Source organism: Rhamphochromis longiceps, linkage group LG19 (genome assembly GCF_057381845.1).
Source record: "Rhamphochromis longiceps isolate RC_006_pf linkage group LG19, R_longiceps_female_GT1.1, whole genome shotgun sequence".
Lineage (NCBI taxonomy): Eukaryota > Metazoa > Chordata > Actinopteri > Cichliformes > Cichlidae > Rhamphochromis > Rhamphochromis longiceps.
Window position 1 is genome coordinate 9,752,067 of NC_140575.1, and position 18,788 is coordinate 9,770,854.

The 18,788-nt window shown below is 40.9% G+C and overlaps 1 protein-coding gene across 1 annotated transcript; it reads right to left on the minus strand.

The window, feature by feature from the left end:
- Positions 1-1,936: 1,936 nt before the first annotated feature.
- Positions 1,937-11,011, minus strand: ap5s1 (adaptor related protein complex 5 subunit sigma 1). Its single transcript, XM_085390900.1, has 3 exons — positions 10,719-11,011; positions 8,502-8,793; positions 1,937-3,183 (listed from the first exon to the last, which is right to left on the minus strand). The coding sequence occupies exons 1-3, from the start codon at positions 10,898-10,900 to the stop codon at positions 3,055-3,057; spliced, it is 603 nt and encodes a 200-aa protein (XP_085247026.1). The 5' UTR covers positions 10,901-11,011; the 3' UTR covers positions 1,937-3,054.
- Between the last annotated feature and the right edge of the window lie 7,777 nt (positions 11,012-18,788).

Below are 18,788 nucleotides of genomic sequence, written 5' to 3' on the forward strand. Positions count from 1 at the left end.
AAATCTCCTGCTTCGGATTTGTATAAATAATGTTATTGAACAATAACAAGACTTCCAGTCTTTTAAAGCTAATTGCTCCAAAGAAAAAGTGTTGCTCTCATTATCTACAAAAGGCATAGAAGTTAAAGATTCAATATTATTCACATGCAGATAACACTCTAAGCAAGAGGTTGTGGCTTGTTCACATTCATTCATAATAAAGGTCAGGTAGAGCACATTTTAAAGCTTTATAAACACTCCTTAAACCTTGCTCAAGTAATCAGTAGAGAACACAGCTGCACTGCACTTGGAAAATTAGAGTAATTGATGCCCCCAAAGCAGGAGAAGGCTGCAAGAAGACAGTAGGAAGATGGATGTTTCCTCAGTTAGAAGTGCAATTAAGAAATGTTAGTTAACAGGAACGGTGGAGGCCAGGCTGCGGTCAGGAAGACCTGGAAAACTTTGAGAAAATTGCTCATAGAATCGCTAGAGAGGCAAATCAAAAGCGCAGTCTGAGTGCAAAAGACCTTCATGAAGATTTAGAGTGGTGCCACTGCATTCTGCTGTGTTCAAACAACAACTGTAAATCCCCCCAAACAAGAACTGAAAGACTCATAGCACCACAGAAAGCACCTTCATGCTGTGATCCTTGCCAAAGGGCACGCTGCTAAGCGCTGACCTATCTTTGCTGTGGGCCATTTTTTCTTTTTTATGTTGAAATTGTGGAATATGCAAATTAAAGAAAAGCAATTTGCGTGAAATATTAAATCAAATGTATCCTCTTTAACTCGGTGCCTTTTAGAAATCAGGACATCTTTATTGGCCATTCAGAGTCATTTTGACGAGCACTACTGCCCAAACGTCTGCACGGCACTGCACGCAGAGAGAAAAGCAGGCCATGCGAGTGCAGCAGAGGACCTGCGCTGCCTGTCTGAACCAGCTCTGAGTTATTCATAAGGTCGCTCACTGATGTTGGATGATGAGTTCTGGCTCGCAGTCAATGTTCTAGCTCATCTCAAAGGTTCTGGATGGGGTTGAAGTCAGGTCTCTGTGCGGGCCAGTTCTACACAACTTCTTTATATTTCTTTATATGGCTGTTTTTGTTGGTTGGAAAAAAGGGAAATGTAACAATTTCTTGACTGAAAGAACTCTTGAGTTCCGTTTGATGTCTTCCATTTAGTGGATCTGTCCTTAGAAAATGTTCCCCTGGAGTCAGATACTTTTTCTGTGTTTTACACGCTATTAGTAGAGACGCTGTTATTGGAAAGTTGATGGACCAACACTTACTTAGCTGATGTCTCCACTGGCATTATTTATAATAGCTTCAGGATGGAAAGATGAGCATTCTAGAAAACAGATAAAATACAGTACCACCCCTCATTTCTTTATATTTTGCTATATATGTGTGTATGTATATATATATATATATATATACATATATAAGGCAAAAACAATTTGTACAAGCTGGAAAGTTAATATTCAGTATGACCACCTTACCAACTTTCTAAGGCAAGCTTTCTTGTCATCTCCGTGAGGACTCTTCAGTAATACTTCTTCTTGTCTTGTACTTGTCCTTTTTATTTTGCAATTATGTGGAAGTCTCCCTCAGTCCAGCATCCATCTTTTAACAAGTTCTTTCTCTATGAAGAGAGCTCCAAGTAAGATTTCCCCTCCAACGTCCTTCATGGCACACTGAAAGTCACAGTAACAGCTCCCTCTCCTGGTCATACCATGACATTACTTGTCACGATCAGTGTAAAGGTGTTTATGGTGGTTCATTTTTTTCAGTAATTTTTGCTCAGCATATCAAATTCTCCTCTTGTGTGCTACATCTCATTTAAGGTGCAATCCCCAGCTCCTCGCTGATATCTTCTTTTTTTTTTTCTTTTTTTGGGTGGGGGAGATGTGCCGCATCCTTGATTGCAGACTACACAAGTATCAAAGCATACGCCTTGGGTAATACAAGAAATTAGTTTTATTTTTAATACAGGGGGGGAAAAAGAAGAAGATCAAAGCAATCAGTGTTGGCATCCACACAATCTCCTCTCCACACACACAGACACACACCTAAAAACACAGCTCTGGTTTTGGTTGCCAGCACAAAAAGTGGGGTTTAAGAAGCTCTTAAGAGGCCAGAAGGAGGAGCAGGAGAGTCTGGCTCGATGTGAGGAGAGGCAGTCGGGGGGGAACAACAGATGTTCACAAGACACAGGAATACATTTTTTATTTGTTGAGTCAGGATGTTTGTGTTTGTAGGTCTACTTGTCATCATTTCCTCATGTTTTGTTCCATGTTCTGCATGCCAACATTTCTGCTTTCATTCATAATAGTTTATCCAAACGTCTCCTCACTTCCTGCCCCGTCCGTTGTCCTTAGCATCACTGGCATTGCGGCATTTCTGCTATAAATTGTCATAAAACAACTCAGATCTAGATCTTTTGTTCTTCCCTTTCTATTGTGCTTTTCTTTAAGAGGATTTATACTGTGTTCTTGTTCTCCCAAAACATTCTTTTAAAACCCATTCGCTATCCCAATGAGTAGTAGGAAACGTAAGGTCTTATGAGGAGTTACTATAAGGCAATAACACTCCGAGATTTCATTTATACTCACTGAAATCTGAAAAAGCACAAAAAAGGGTCAAGTCTGGCTCCTCAAGGTCACACTGTGACATTTCGAGTATGGTGAATCAGATAAACAGCAGGCTTTAATGCTGACAAGTACGTCTTAACTGGCCTCTGCGACTGCACTCTTTAATCTGCCACATTTTTCTTTCCACTCTTCAATTTGACAAACAGGATTTGAAGTGAAGCCACCCACACAGTAAACAGCCAAGAGTGAGCTGCAAGTGGATGAGGCAGGTATTTACCACTCTGTGTGTTTACACATCATGCAATCTCTAACAACAGCAGCAGCAGCAGCAGCAGCTGGTAGTCCGCTCTTCGTCTTCCAGCGTGGAAATGTCACCGGAGGTGAATGACAGAGGGCTTGTTTGCTTGGAAGCCAGCAGATATAGCTAGAAGTAGCTGTAAATGATAGCCCGCCCTCCCTGAAAATGGCAACCGTGGCTGCTCGGCTTTATTTGGCCATATAAGCCGCTACTTCCTTTTCCAAACTCTGGGCAAAGCGGTGGTTGAGGAAGAGCAGCTGGCCGTGAGGAAGCAGGCGACTGAGCAGGACGTCGATCCGGTTGCTCTTCAGCAGGACCTGGAGAGAAAAATGCCACAAGTGATGACCCCGAGCAGGCTTCTCGATTAATCAAGAGATGCTTAAAAGCTGGTAATAAGAATGCGCGCTGCTGCAATCTAGTTTCATTACTGCTGAATTTTGCTTTATTGATATTTTTCATAGCACGTAATGAGAGGCTGCTCTTGCGAGTCTCGATACCAGTGTTCGACAATCATCTTTCTTTGGGGAGGTAAACTGTTTAAGTTAATGGATTGCAGTCTGATGATGCCTTAGGACGCATATAGACACAAACACTCGCTACAGTTTCTGAATACAAATGCACTTTACAGCAGCCGGAAGATGCATGAGTCACAGTGATCTACTGTATGTTTGTGGTAAAGAAAAGATGTTTATGCAATTATTCCTGTCAGAAAAAAAGAAAAATTGGAGAAATGAAATAAAACAATACATTTTATCAACAGCTGGTCAGTGACTCATGGCTTCACTAGGTTTGTACAAGTCAAAAGGCTCAAGAGGTCTTTAAAGTTTCACTGTTGAGAATAACTTCAAAGCTAATGACATGTCTCAGTGTTCTTCACACACTTCTCACTGAAGCAGCTATCAGAGATAACACTTCTTTAATCTATGAAAGCCTTAAACAGTATATAAAAGAAGGCATTAACAAATGTGATGTTGCACTTCAGCTTGTGACATCCCCATGTTTAGCATTTTAGCTGACACCAAGATTAGCCAGAAGCAACTATATTTCGATGAGAGCGCTAAGCTATCAGCAGGTTTATCGCACAGGCGCTAAAAGTAAGTGCTGTGAAACACACAAACACATAAAACACCATAACTTCATTCATCAAAACTGAGAGAAAGACTTCTTGCATGGTCTGTCAGCACAATCAGTGACACATGGCCCCATATTACTTGTCAGATAATTGAACTGATGACACTCAAAAAGGCATCAATACCAGAGTTCTCATTCAGTGACGTGAATTAACTGAGATGAAGCTCATGAAACTGCTGCTGGCTACAACCCCGCAGGCAGGCGTCCACTTCTCAATCAAAGGGACAATACTCCTGATAATACAAAGTTTAAACCCAATTTAAATGGGTTTAACATATGAAAATTCATACCGCACCAGACCATAGCCATTTACAAATTACAGTAACTGGAATTGGCAAGTTTGAACTATAGTAATATGGGCACTTATTATAACTCTGTCATATTTATGAAATCTAAACTGTATTTGTGAAAATAGATCCTGAATACTCCAGACCAGGGGTCCGTTCTTCGTACCTCGCTAAGTAAGTTAGCTGGATTTGATTGTTGACGATTTCGCGTGATCCTGGATCGTTCGGTTCCCCGAAGCTCATTCGGGACTTGCTGTCGTAGCAACAGAGCCGTAAGCGTAAACCTGCTCGGGAGCAGGTTTACTTTATGTAAACAGGATTAGATCGCGGCCACGCAGGTATGTCCGCTTCATTTATACGAAAGCAACAGCGATATTCCACCACTGTTTCACCATAAATAAATATTATCAATGTAACTAAAGATAATGCAGTACTTGATTCTTTTATTGATTTCACACAGATACATACAGGTCATATCCTAAAAAAGGGAAATGTACTATTAACATTCTATTACATGTATGTGATTATTACAGATGTAATTCATATTTTAGAGTAGTAATTGTAAATTACTTCGTGTAATCAAGATGAGAGACCACGGCTATAAAAGCGAAGGTGGATAAGGAGAGTTTTCAGAATTCAGCGTATATTGCGGGACAGACAGGATCCTTTAGCTCAGCGCGACAGTGTGCTCATTGAGAGATATCGATTTTCCCGTGAGGATATTATTTACTTAACCAACTTGTTGACGAGGGGGTGCAGGACCACCACCTGTCTTTTTTTGCTCTGCCCTTTTCTTGGTTGCTGTTATGAACAAACAAACAGATTATTTCAGGGTCTCTTTCCAAGAGACTAAAAGCAATATAAGTGATAAATATTACCATTCTGTGGAATATTCTTATATTTCACTTTTACTTGTTCCCATGTTCTAGTGGGTCCTGTTGGGGCTCTAATGTGAAAGAGGATATAATATAACATATTATAATATAATATAATGTAATATAATATTGGATAATATAGTGTGATATAGGGCTGCTCAATTAATCGAATTTTAATCACGATTACGATCTGGGCTTTCAACGATCATTAAAAATGACTGAGCCGATTATTAGCCCCTCCCTCATTTATCCGCGACACCTTAAAGGCCGGTCCGTGAAAATATTGTCGGGCATAAACCGTCCGTGGCGCAAAAAAGGGTGGAGACCGCTGATTAAGAGGACCCGAGGGAAGCTCGGAAAGCTAAGCAGAAGTTATTTGGAGAGTGACTGCCGTTGGTTGAAAAGAGTTAAAAAAAAAAAAAACTTCAGTGGTGTTGCACACTATTTATATTATTTTTTTAAAGTCATTGTTAACCCTTTAAAGCCGGTCAGACCAGCACGCTCCGTTTTGCGTAACTATTTTTAAACCCCTGTAGAATCTGAACCGTGTAAGCTAGCGCAATAATTTGTTTTGCATATGAAACCGGAGGAGTTGTACTTACATCTGATGCCATCAGCTTGTCCTCGGTCACGGTTTCGTTCCACATATAGCTTTGCAAAAACTGCATAAAAAGCGCTTGCAGCAACAAAAACATAATATTCCAGAAACACGCTTTGCCGTTCCTATCAGCTGTTCGTAACACTTCCCACAGTGAAATGATGCACATGCTGTTTTCTTTGCAAATTTGCATCATAGGATTGTTTTTGTTTTTCCTGCAGTATATAAAAATTGCTGTATCTCCAAAATAAAACTATGAAGACACTCAAAATAAATTTCCTGTTGTTGTAAACTATTTTTTGCAACTTTATTGTATTTAAAGTTTTGAGGGATAAACCTCTTAAACTTCTCCAAGCAGAAATATATGTAAACAAAACAAAAGCGATTTTCAATTTTTTTTGTAGTTTATTGCACTTTTTTGCAATTTATGTAATTACTATGCACTTAATGCATACATATTATTAAAATATGGGCTATAACAGTTGTATTGATGTATAGCAACTTGAAATGCTCCCACAAATGGCACTACAACATGTAAAAAAAATAAATAAAAATAATATAAGCTCTGGTGGACTTGGTTCTATAGTAGGTCTTAAAGGGTTAAATAAATATCGTCAAATAATCGTGATCTCAATTTCAGTGAAAATAATCGTGATTATCATTTTTGCCATAATCGAGCAGCCCTAGTGTGATATGAAATTACTTACGAGTTTAATTTGTCAGCAACTTTCTGCCAGCCCTCTCTCCTTGCTTTTGCAGCCTTTGCAGTGTTCCCTTGAGTTCTGATTAAACTCCTGAAATCCCTCACTCAAGAGTTCTTGCTCTGCTGCCGAAAAATACTGAGCGCGCTCCTTCGACATTTTCGCCGACCAATCAGAGGGTTGCCGATCAATGTTTCTACTATGGATGCGTAGCCCCTTTTACGACACCCAGTGATCTCACATTACCATATTTTCACGACCATAAGGCGCACTTAAAAGTCTTAGATTTTCTTCAAAAAGTGCGGCGCGCCCTATAGCGCAGTGCGCCCTGTGTGTTGTAAGGAGGACGTAGTAGAGAACACCATGAGAACGCTAAAGGGTGAAGTGTGTGCGTTGACTTTATTGCACATACCTGTATAAAAGAACAGGTATGTGCGTTATGCAGGACATCGTTGTTTTAACAACCCTGAAAATGGCAAAGAGACACGCTTACGAAGCAGTTTAAACTGAAGGCCATCAGCTACGCGGAGGAACATGGAAATCGAGCAGCGGCGAGAGAATTTAAGATTAATGAATCGATGGTTCGCAAGTGGAGGAAGCTGGAAAACAAGCTCCGGCAGGTCAAGAAGACGCAGCTGAGTTTCCGCGGACATAAGGCGATCATCGAGCAAAGAACGAGCGGGAGAAGCGTTTCGACGGTCACCATTCGGCTAAAAGCAGTTTCACTTTCACTTTTTATGAAACGGTGCCATTTTTCCCTCCGGACCAGGACTACGGTAGCGCAGCAACTTCCAGCGGATTATAAGGAAAAGCTGGCCATCTTCCGCTCCTACTGCAGCAAACACATCGGCGACAAACACATCCAGCGATGGATGACCGATGGAGACCACAGTTTAACCAAGAGTGGAAACCAGCGCCGGGCGAGTTACGCCACAATTTGCCAATGGATTGTAGATGCTTGGGCTAACATGTCTGCTGGCACTGTTGTTCGAGCTTTCGCAAAAGCCGGCATCATTTCCGAGGAGCCGCACGGCACGGAAAGTGACTCTGACAGTGAAGAAAGTGAACCTGGCATGTTTGATGAAGATTTAGCGCAGCTGTTCAATTCAGACACAGAGGATGAGGACTTCGATGGGTTTGATTGATGATAAAAATGTGAGTACCAAACTTTGTTTTGCTCCTGCTTTATTTTTAAATACGCACACTTGTATGCTTGTGTGTTGTTGATGATGACGATTACTGGTAATAAAAATGTGAGTAAGGTACCGAACTCAGGTTTGCTCCCGCTTTATTTTTAAATACGCATACGGTACTTGTATGCGCCCTATGATCCAGTGCGCCTTATGTGTGTGTTAAATACAGTAATGGCACACATAACTGAGACTGCGCCTTTTAGCACAGTGCGTCTTATGGTCGTGAAAATACGGTACTTCATCCAGCTGTACTAATCGTCAACAGCAGGTGTGTTCGGAGAACCGGATTAGCGAGCTCACGGTTAGCGCGATGATTTGGTCTTGGATGTGTCATTTGATCTTGGATGTAGTAAGCGACGTACGAAGAACGGGCCCCAGGTCCAAATTAAACACACATCGAGTGCAACAGAGTGAGTATGCTCACTCTAGAAGAAGTCCAGCTCTCCTAGAGTAGCTACCTGCCTGCTGGAATCTCCTGTGTGGTCTTGAGACTGTGCTGTGAGACACAGCAAACCTTCATATTGAAACATATTGATGTGTCATCCTGAAGGAGTTGGAGTACCTGTGCAACCTCTGTAGGGTCCTGGTACCAGAAAACAATCAGAAAAGATGAGGCAGGAAAAAAATGTCAGGGGCCTCGACCTGTAAAACCTGTTTTGGGGGTTGTCTCATTTTTGCCCCTCTAGTGCACCTACTCTTAATTTCAAAGCAACTGAAACTTATTTACAACCTACTGCTACTTAGCTGACCAGCTCAGTATCCCAGAAACTTAACTGACTTGATGGTGTACGCTGATTAAAAAGTGTTCCTTTCATTTTTTTGAGCAGTAGAATGTGTGTCCACGGCTCACCTCGCTCCCTTGCCCCAGCATGTGCAGGTGCTCCAGGCAGTGGCGGGTCAGGTTGCGCAGTGTTCCCTCAGCCAGCAGCAGGTTCTCATGAGGCTCACAGACGAGCGTGAAGCCCAGACTCTGAACCCCCAGCCACAGAGCGCTCGTCTCCTCGGAGAACGGGTCTCCGGCTCTGAGCCGCACCACGCCGCAGTCGGCGTCCTGCAGAGCCAGATTCTCTTCGCCCGGCAACGTCTCCTCTATCAGCCGACCCGAGGCTTCCCGGGACAGAGAGATAGCACTCCGGACTTGTCTGAGACACAAAAAGTGTTTTGCCATTAGTTAGGATGCTTTCATAGTCACAATAACTGTGGGACTCATTTTATTTTGAGCTATTTAACCAGTTTTACTGATAACATTAGAACAACCGTTGTCTTTGACAGTAGTAATCACTAGTTACAGGCTGGAACAGGAGAAAAACAAAACACACACACACACAATTAGGGATGGGTATCGAAAACCGGTTCTTGTTGAGAACCGGTTCCCACTGTTTCAATTCCTTGGAGTCGTTTGCCATTTTTGCAAACGATTCCCTTATCGATTCCAGTCGCCCCGAATGACGTCACCACGTTGCGGAGCGTCATTTACCTGGCAGGAAACACGGCGCCTAAGCGGCTCAAACGCTCAAAAGTTTGATTATACTTCATGAGAACCGATGACAACAGGGCAACTTGCAAAGTAGAGATTTCATTTAAGGGAGGAAACACTACGAATATGCAAAAGCATTTGCTCACAAAACACGCGATGACCTTAAATGAATGTCGTGTTTTTAATTCCACTCCGGACTCGTGAATCTCAACCCAGCAGCAGCGGTAACGTTTGCACGCCCTCTTCCGTTAATGCGGCAGGTAAATAATCAACTAACAGTGCATATTATGTTAGCGCCATCTGCCTTATTACAAAACCTGCCATTACTGTACATGTAGGTGACCATGATGAGAGAGACAGAGTCTGGCTCAGATGCTGGCAGTTCTCGCTGCAGTCTGCCGGCAGCGTCTCCTTTCAGGCAGGATAGACGAACGTCACAGAGCAGTGACTCAGTTTGTGGTAAAAGGCTTGCACCCGTTTGCCACAGCAGATGATTTTTGGTAAGTGAATGTGTTTAATTGTAGGCAGGGACATTACTGGATATTCTTGTGTAATTGCCACAGAACAATTTATGTTATACTTTGTTATTGCTACAGAAGAATATTTATTTTATTATTTTACATTTACAATTTTTTTTCCTGGGGACCCTGTGACACCCCATTGAAGAGCCGTAGGCTGGATCTCTGAAGCTCTCACTGTTGGGTTTGTAAGGCCATGTTACTCCTAAGTTTCTATCTTGTTCAAAGAGAAGATATAAAACAAAGTTCTAAGCTAATCGACCTTAGTGTTCTCCTTTTTAAAAAAAAAAAAAAAGAATCGATAAAGAATCGAATCGTTAAACAGAATCGAAAATGGAATCGGAATCGTTAAAATCTTATCAATACCCATCCCTACACACAATGATTCATGAGTCACTGAAAAAAAATATTATTGTCTGGCATTTTACATTGTGTGTTCCCATCAAAATAGCAGGATGCTTTATATGAGAAAACAGAGAGATGATTGATGGTGAAAGAACTGCTATTATGAGTTATCAACAAGACTAAATCCTAAAAATCACTAGAAATAAAGCCAGGGTGCTATTTTCAGTATTTTTTTAAATTACCTTCATACAATTAGCAGTAAAAAAAAAAAAAAAAAAATTGCTCAAAAGCCAAAAATGGCTCTAGGTACTCTGGCAGGTAAATTCATTTTTTTAAAGCATTGAGACTGAGGCCATCTCGGTGTCTGGCAGACCATCTGTATAACAAGTAGTCCTGTGTTCTTGAGTCTAAACATAGCTCCTGTGCTCATCGCTGGATAGATCTTCATGACACTGCATGACGGATATGAATAGAGCATTCAAAGAGCCTTTTGAACAATACTGTATATGACAAACATCAACAGGCAATGCAGGGACACGAACAGACGCCACTCAACAGAATACACTGGCTGCATGTCTTTATCTGGACAGGTGTTAGTTCCAAAACATGAAAAGAAAACACACATCACTTAATTAAAGTGTCCACTTCTGTCCCAATCTGTGGATGTCCAGAAAAAAAATGACTTCGAATAATGATTTATTTTTAACTGTTAACCACAAACACCCACCTGGCTACTGCGGTCACCCTCTCCTTCTGCAGAAGCCTTCTTTCCTCCGGGCTGAAGTCTCGGTGCCGCTCGGACAGGACTCCGTCATCTGGACCGAAAACCCGGGAGTACAGAACACGGCTCTCCCCGGCAGACAGAGCACTCACCGGGCACACGGTGTGTATGAGGAAACACCGAACCATGCTGTCGTACTAGGGGAGAAAAAGTTATCCAAACAGAGCTTTTTACTTTATTTCTTCTGAATCGTTGTTTACACTGCTGATTTTAAGCACTTCCGCATTGGTCAGCTGACCAGTCTCGTGCACTGTTGCTTTTCATAAATATAACCACCAGAGGTCGCTCGCAGTCAGCGACTCCCACATATGCTCCCAGCAGTGTTATTCAGAGCCATACAGTATCTTTGAAGACTGTTTGTTTGTTTGTTTACACTTACAAATGATTGTTTTTAAACGGCAGCATGGAGCTGTGTGGTGGCTGTGTGTAAAATCAGAATGGTTTAGCCAGAATAGCATTGCTTTAGCTGACAGTCTATAGTACACTGATCATAGACAATACGATCAATAATTCTGACCGTAACATTCTATTGAACAGGTCACATGTGAAATTAAACACTCCTGCTTTCAGCTCAACATACCTCACTAACTCAATAGTCTCTTTCTTCCTAGTACAGCTCTCAGGACTGAGGGACAGGAGAGGCTGCAGAGAGGCTGAGTGAGAACAGAGGGTTTCGGGGTCTCAGCAGATAAACAGAGGCAGCTGGTAATCCAACAGCTGCTGCTGGTCATGCTTCTTTACACTGAGAGGCCCTCCTCTGTGTGTGTGCATGCGTCTGTCTGTGTGTGTGTGAAGAAGAAAGAGAGCATTCACTCTGCTTTGTTAGCATTCACTCCACCATCCTGTTAACCTCTTCACCCTCAGCCCTGAACTTACTTGGTGTAACTGAAACACAGTGTAACAAGACCTGGGGATAGTTCTAGCTCTTCATAGGATTTTATTTTATTTTATTTTATTAAAAGAACTGCTGATTTTATGATATTCAGAACTCCGTATGTCATTATTACAACTCTAACAGCTGGAAGAGAGTAGCATCATGAGGCTGTTAGCAGTCTGGCTTTATTATTAGGTAATAGGGACTCATGTTAGTTCACCACGTTGGTCCAGAATGAAACATCTCAGTAGGTATTTTAGGGATTTCTAGGCTAGACTAAACTAGACTCCTTAGCATCAGGCAGGAAATCCTGGAAATCCTTATTTTGATCCAAAAGGCCACAGCAAACAAGTAACATAGGCAAGAAAGAAGGACTGTATTTCTCCCATATTAGCTTCTCTTCATTGGTTCCAGGTAAAATCTAGAATGTCATTTTAAAACCCTTTAAAAAGTCTCTTCTCACATGCAATTTGACATGACGATGAGACCCTGTCATATGTTACAGATCGTTTAGTGTCATATTATCCCAATAAAGCACCCTGCTCTCAGAGTGAAGGCTTACTTGCTGTTCCTAGAGTTTTCAAAAGTAGAATGGAGGGACAGCCTTCAGTTTTCAGGCCCCTCTTCTGTGGAAACAGCTTCCAGTTTGGATTTGGAAGACAGACACAATCTCTACTTTTAAGATTAGGTTTAAAACTTTCCTTTTTGCTAAAGCATATAGTTAGGGCTGGATCAGGTGACCCTGAATCCTCCCTTAGTTAAGCTACGATAAGTGTAGGCTGCTGGGGGATTCCCATGATGCATTGAGCCCTTCTTCTTGAGTCAGCTTTTCCACTCAAAGTGTGTTTATACACCTCTCTGCATTTAATCATTAGTTATTGTTCATCTCTGACTCTCTTCCACAGCATGTCTTCTATCCTGTCTTGCTCCCCTCTCTCCAGCCGGTTGTGGCAGATGGCCCCGCCCCTCCCTGAGTCTGGTTCTGTTGGAGGTTTCTTCCTGTGGAAGTTTCTCCTTCCAACTTTCGCCAAAGTGCTTGCGCATAGGGGTCATACGATTGTTGGGGTTGGTTGTATTATTTTAGGGTCTACCTTACAATATAAAGCGCCTTGAGCGACTGTTGCTCTGATTTGGCGTTGCATAAATAAAATTGAATTGAATTGAATACAACAACTTCTCGCTGCTTTCAATAGGTTCCACATTTTGGTGATTCATCTTCCTGAATTCAGTGGTACCCTGACTCTTCTTTTAGATATACAGTTTGGTTTAGTTACCTCAGTCAGGTTTAACCTGAAATTAAGCTGTCTTGTTTCATTATTTAGCTAGGACACTCATGTCACCTTTGTTTCTATTGCACATTTAAAACAACAGGAGTTCTATCCAGTTAAAGCAGATGTATTTATACTCCAGGTCTACAAAAACTCAAGTACCATAATTCACATAAAAACCACCAGTCAAATAGAAATGACTATATAAACAATGTCTAAGAATACAAACAGCAGCTGACATAAATGAGCAGGAATAAAACATTCACAATGGACATGACAAAAACCACGAGGCCCCTCAAACTTAACTCAAAGGGAATACAAATAAAAGTAAGTCTTCAGATTTGATTTAAAAACAATCACCTGTTTGACAGGTTTTTATATGGGATGGCAAATTATTCCAGAGCCTGAGGGCTATAAAAACAAAGATGCGGTTGCTTTTAGGCTTTAGGCGAAAAGGGGACGCTGAGAGACGTTGCTGGAGGATGACCTCAGTGACCTCGAACCTGGAGGCAAAATTTGGGCTTAAAACATCCGTGAACTATTGTGGAGCTGATCCTCAGAGGGCTTTTAAAGTAAATAATAATATTTTAAAAACAACTCTATTTCACAGGTAGACAGTGCAACTGAGCTAAAAAAGGAGGGATGTGTTGTCAGGCAGTTAGAAGTCAAGCAGCAGAGTTGTAAACCAACTACAACTGAGAAAGACACTAATACAGGGAGTTACTGTAACCCCACACAAAAATTACTATCTTTTATTTTGTTTGAGATGTCTCCATATAAGCATACAATATTGTAGCTTAAAATGACAGTGTGTAAAAACTTACTACTAGATGTCTGTAGATTGCAGACTCCAGTCAACACACATGGGATGCTTACCATTTGTTCCAGAAGACAGACCATTAATCTGTAGTGAGTGTACTCGGGCATTAAAGTGACTCTGGACCAAATCTGCCCTGGAGTCTTTTTGCTATCTGGGCAGGCCACTGTTTGCCTCAACTGTCAATATGCAGATGAGAGGCGTCCACGTCTATTTACTTTTAGGAGGCTGTAAAACTTGAATACGAGTTGATGTGTCAGCGATGTTCACTTCTGTTCAATGGCACAAACACTATGATCTTTTTTTGAAGATATCCTGTTAGCTGTTAGCCACCAATAAACTCGGTTAGCCGCTGTTAACTGGTGTTAGAGAAAATTGGAACTTTGAAGTTAATATAACATTATTGGACTTTGGCACTTTGTAAATAAACTCATATGACGTGAGAATGTAATCAAACTGTTTATCAGAGGGAAAGTGTGATTTTTAGGAAACTCCATTAGCTTTCACAATGTTAGCTTATAAACAGCTGTTTGTAAGCTAGCCAGCCTTGAGCTGTCCAGATTCTCTTCTTCTCCACCTTTTGCAAGTCTCCAGACGCATACATAAGATGCGATTACGGTAGGTGGAACATGATGACCATCTTGGCCATTGTAGTCAAGATGGCGGAGCAACATAGTAGCTGCCACAAACCGGTGTTAACTCCTGTGTATTTTTAATGGATGAATTCAAAGTTATGACAATGCATACATTTGTTGGAACAATTACTGTACATTTATGAGAATAACATTCTTTGACTCTATTAAATAAAATTTTTTTAAAAAACAACTGTCTGTACTTTTAAGATGCGCATAAAAATTCCATGTTTAAAAGAACAGACATAAAAATGGGAAAATATGAAGATAGTTGTAGCACTTCTCAAATCACTGGTTAACATATGAATGTTGTGCAGGTGAAATTATGTTCCACTTACAGAAAAGACAGAAAAGAATTGAATGAATGTAACTTAATAACTAACTATTCTTTAGACCAGTGTGTCAAACGTAAGAACAAGCCTAACAAAGAGCTTAATCTGTACGACTGCGTGGCTGGTGCATTTCTCTATGATGACAGTGAAATGACTGAACATGGAAAAAATTAGTCAGAGCGTTGAAGACGCATTTATTTTCTCAAGACTTCATTAGCTTTTCGTCATCAATTTTTCTGAATGGGTGGTTCATCAAATGTGAACGTTTCCACAATATAAATCTTGAGACTAAAAGAAAAATGATCCAATACTTTTGCGTCCCACTTAAGATCAAGTGGCCCGTGAACTAAAACGATTCTGCTGCTTTAAACACTGACTACTTTGGATTCAGTTCAAGTCTGGTTTTGATTCATGCTCGGAAACCAAGAGAGAATTTTCAGCCCACTTTTATGGAGCTTGTCATCAAAATAGACATAGGAGAGCAATATTTCTGCAACACACACATAAGGTAATGATCTACACATGCACACATTGCTCCTCAGCAATAAAGTAAAGGGTGGAGATCACTGCAGGTAATAATTAGACAAAATCATTGAGAGCAGTCAGTGTGAAAGTGAAGGCAGATTATGTTGTCATTGTGAAATTTCAGCTTCAAACACCAGCTGTTTGACGAGGATCGCGTTTTCAGCGTGGAGGAAAACAAAAAAGCAAAAGCAGCGAGCGTGACTGAAGTGCAGAAACTTGTGTCGAGATCACCACAAAAAAAAGTCAGAACACGTTTCGGTGTTTTTGACCTATGAGTCACATTTCCTTGTGATGAAATAAAAACCAGCTGAATATGAAGAACAACAGGATGTGGGGGATGGCAAGGGCAATCAGCCAGTCATACGGACCAATAATGATGAAACCCGCCAATTTGAATTAAAGGAAGCTGAAGACAACATGCAGCGAGTGACATAAAGAACATTTTGTCTGCTGCGCAGGGTGAAATCTTCTTAAATTGTGTGTATGTGTGCGTGTGTGTGTGCAGAAAGCAGAACTGTGAGTGAGACATTAAGAAGTTTCTAATCCTCAAAAACTTTGACTTCACCTTAGAAAACCACAATCTCCACCCTTTCCTTGAAACCACACTGTTACGCTTCAGAATTTCACCACCCTTGTTGGCCCGTGCGACCCTTTGATTTGCAGGCTGGTTTGTCAGTTTACTGACAATGTCGGCAGTCGCACAGCAAACAGAGGTTTATGGGTGACACCCAGGCTGGAGGTTTGTTTGAGGGCACCTTTGATCGGCTTTGCAGAAAAGGAAAGACAGTCACAGGAAGGGTGGCGAGGTTTTAAGGGCAATTCTACAGAGCGCTGGCATGCTTTTTCATCTCATGTCAAGTCTTTACATATCTTCATCAGTCTTTGGCCATATTTGAATTAATTAAACTGATTTAACAGGAACATTGCTTCACACCATCAAGGGTCCACATTTAGTCATTTGACTAAATCCAAACCAAAGTAATGAAAGGTCATCAAACAGCATCCACCATCAGAGAGTCACACACTGTATACGCAAAGTATAGGTAGTGAGTCTGTGAAGTGAGTGCCTTAAACATGCATTCAGAATTTCCCTTTGTTGCAAAAAGAAGTCCAACAATCTAGCAAGCTGTGGGAAAGCAGCCCTGGGCTCGCTTGAGCCATGTCCCCAGGAGACACTTTCCTCAAAGTTTACAGACTCGATTGCTGTTTTCAAGTCTTCCTGAATGGAAAATGTTGTTTATTTTATTCTCTGTTGTGCCCAGAAGGTACCCTTTAGGGTATGTCTTTATAATATACACTGTTTTCACTATGGAAATATGGGATTCCTCCACTATACAGGGAGTGAGACCTCTATTGTGGGAGGGAAAAAAAGGAAAACATACACATAAGATATTGTTTCTGTTTATGTTGTATACAGTTTAGAGTTTACATTCATTCAACTCTTTTGAAAGCCGTCAGATAAACAAAGCACACCTTTGAGAACAAGCCACTCGGTAATGCAGCATTCATTCGTGGAAATCAGTTTAAGTGTCCCACTGTTGCTTTGCTGAATTCTTGAATCTCCTAATTGGATGAGTCTAATTGTAAAACCTGGCTCAGTTTACTTTTTGAGGACCTGCCAAGGACTCATCTACATTTTAAAAACGACTATTGAGGTGGAGAAGGGAAGCTTGTATTGAAAGGATCTCGCAAGTGTTGCATTATGTATGCCTCGTGTAAAGGTGTGAGGCCTCTCAAATCTAAGCAGCTGGCCTGGTAATTGCAAAAAAAAAAGGTGAAAGATACCATAGACTCACGGACCAGTATGTGTAAAGACTGTGGAAGCTAAATAGTCGTTTATTAAGCTGTGTAGTGTTTGCTCTTTAGTGCTGCTGTCAGTAATTTTTTAGAGGATTTAGGAGAGACTTGAAGCAGCTTCAGTTGCACAATTCAACCAACAGACATTAGTTTCGGCAATTTGCCACTGGCTGTAAATAAGTTAGACTTCACTCACTGGAATGCAAACAAAGCCTTGCCCTTTCGTTCCCACAGCCACATGGACATTGGGAAACTGTCTGATTTCAAACTTTGGTGAGGTGCCAGCAGGCTTGTGCTTTTACAACCTCTCCTCCCTTCATGTCACGTGTTTTCAGCACGTGGTGACTGTGATATTTTCCCTCCACTCCTTGTCCTGTAACAGGACAGTTAACCTCATGTCAGGACACGTCAAGCTGCCAGGTACTGCCTTCACAGAGAGGAATGTGTTTGTATGCGTGGACACGTGCTGGAAAGGAGAGGCCACTCCCACGGCCAACTCGAGAGGGAAAATTTGAAAAAACAGGAAGCAGCCTGTGGAAAGAAATCCTTCACCGTGCACAGCAGGCATGCTAAACAAAACGGCAGACGGGCTATTCTTAGAGATCAAATGTGGAAAACTGGCTTTGGGTGAACTCAGGCTGAAAGCTGAAGGAAGTTTAGGTCCAGGATGTGTACAAATAATGTGTATATCCCGGAATATGAATAAAGTTTCTCTAAACTGGTCTATCAGTTCTTTCAGTTAGTTTTTGCCAGAAAGCAGTGGAAAAAAATTACAAAAACAAATGTTGTTTAGAGGCTCTAATGTGATTCGTGCAGCCATCAGAGAGCATTTCCTACATTATAAATCACTTTATTAATCAGAAACAAATCACTGTTCCGCTTGGAATGAAATTTCAATATCACAACTTGGTCAATATTAATATACAAAATCAGCATCTTTCTTTAATGTAGTTTTGTGTATTTAAGACTAAAGTTAATCCTGAGACGAGAAGAGGAAATAAGAATAGTGGCCCTGTTGACATGTATATCAATGAATAAGATGTGAGATACACACATGCTAAAGTGACTTCACTTTGAACTGGTCATTGATTTTCAACACTAATCAGAAAAATAGTCGGGGGGGGAGAGACTCCCTCTGGGCAACCAATTAATTATTAATCATTGACAGGAAACCTGCTGCCTTTTCAAAGAAAGCATTCAATTAGCAGGGTAATAAACTGACTACACTCACGTATAAAGTATATTCAAATGCATCAAAGGCTAAAAATTGCATAAAAGTATTGATCTATTGAGCCTTTTGTACATTTTTAAATCTAGGCCTTATTAAAGACCGAGATCGATATATCTATGAACTGATAGTCCTAATTTTAAGTATGAATTTTAGTATTCGTACCTCACCAAAGCAGCTCAACTCCTTAGTAGGACATACATACTGAACATTGAGACTTTCTTATAGAACAACTGGTTTCAGCTAATAGACATGGCAATTATGAAGCCAGTGGGCACTTTTAGTCCCTTAAACTCTGCACGAGTGGTTGTGGCCATTAGAGCTCAACACTTTCGATCTTTGATGGTCTTGCCAAAACCATAAAGGTTTAAAGTTTGTCAAGCTCAACTAAAGCCTGATTTTATTAAATAATTCTGACAAACCATTTTTAAAGAATTTTAAGTTTATTTTAAAAAGTATTATTCATTCACAAACTACTTGCAAAGAAATATAATTTTAAAATCCTGCGTGATAAAACTCAGAAAGAAGAGGCTGCTATTCATC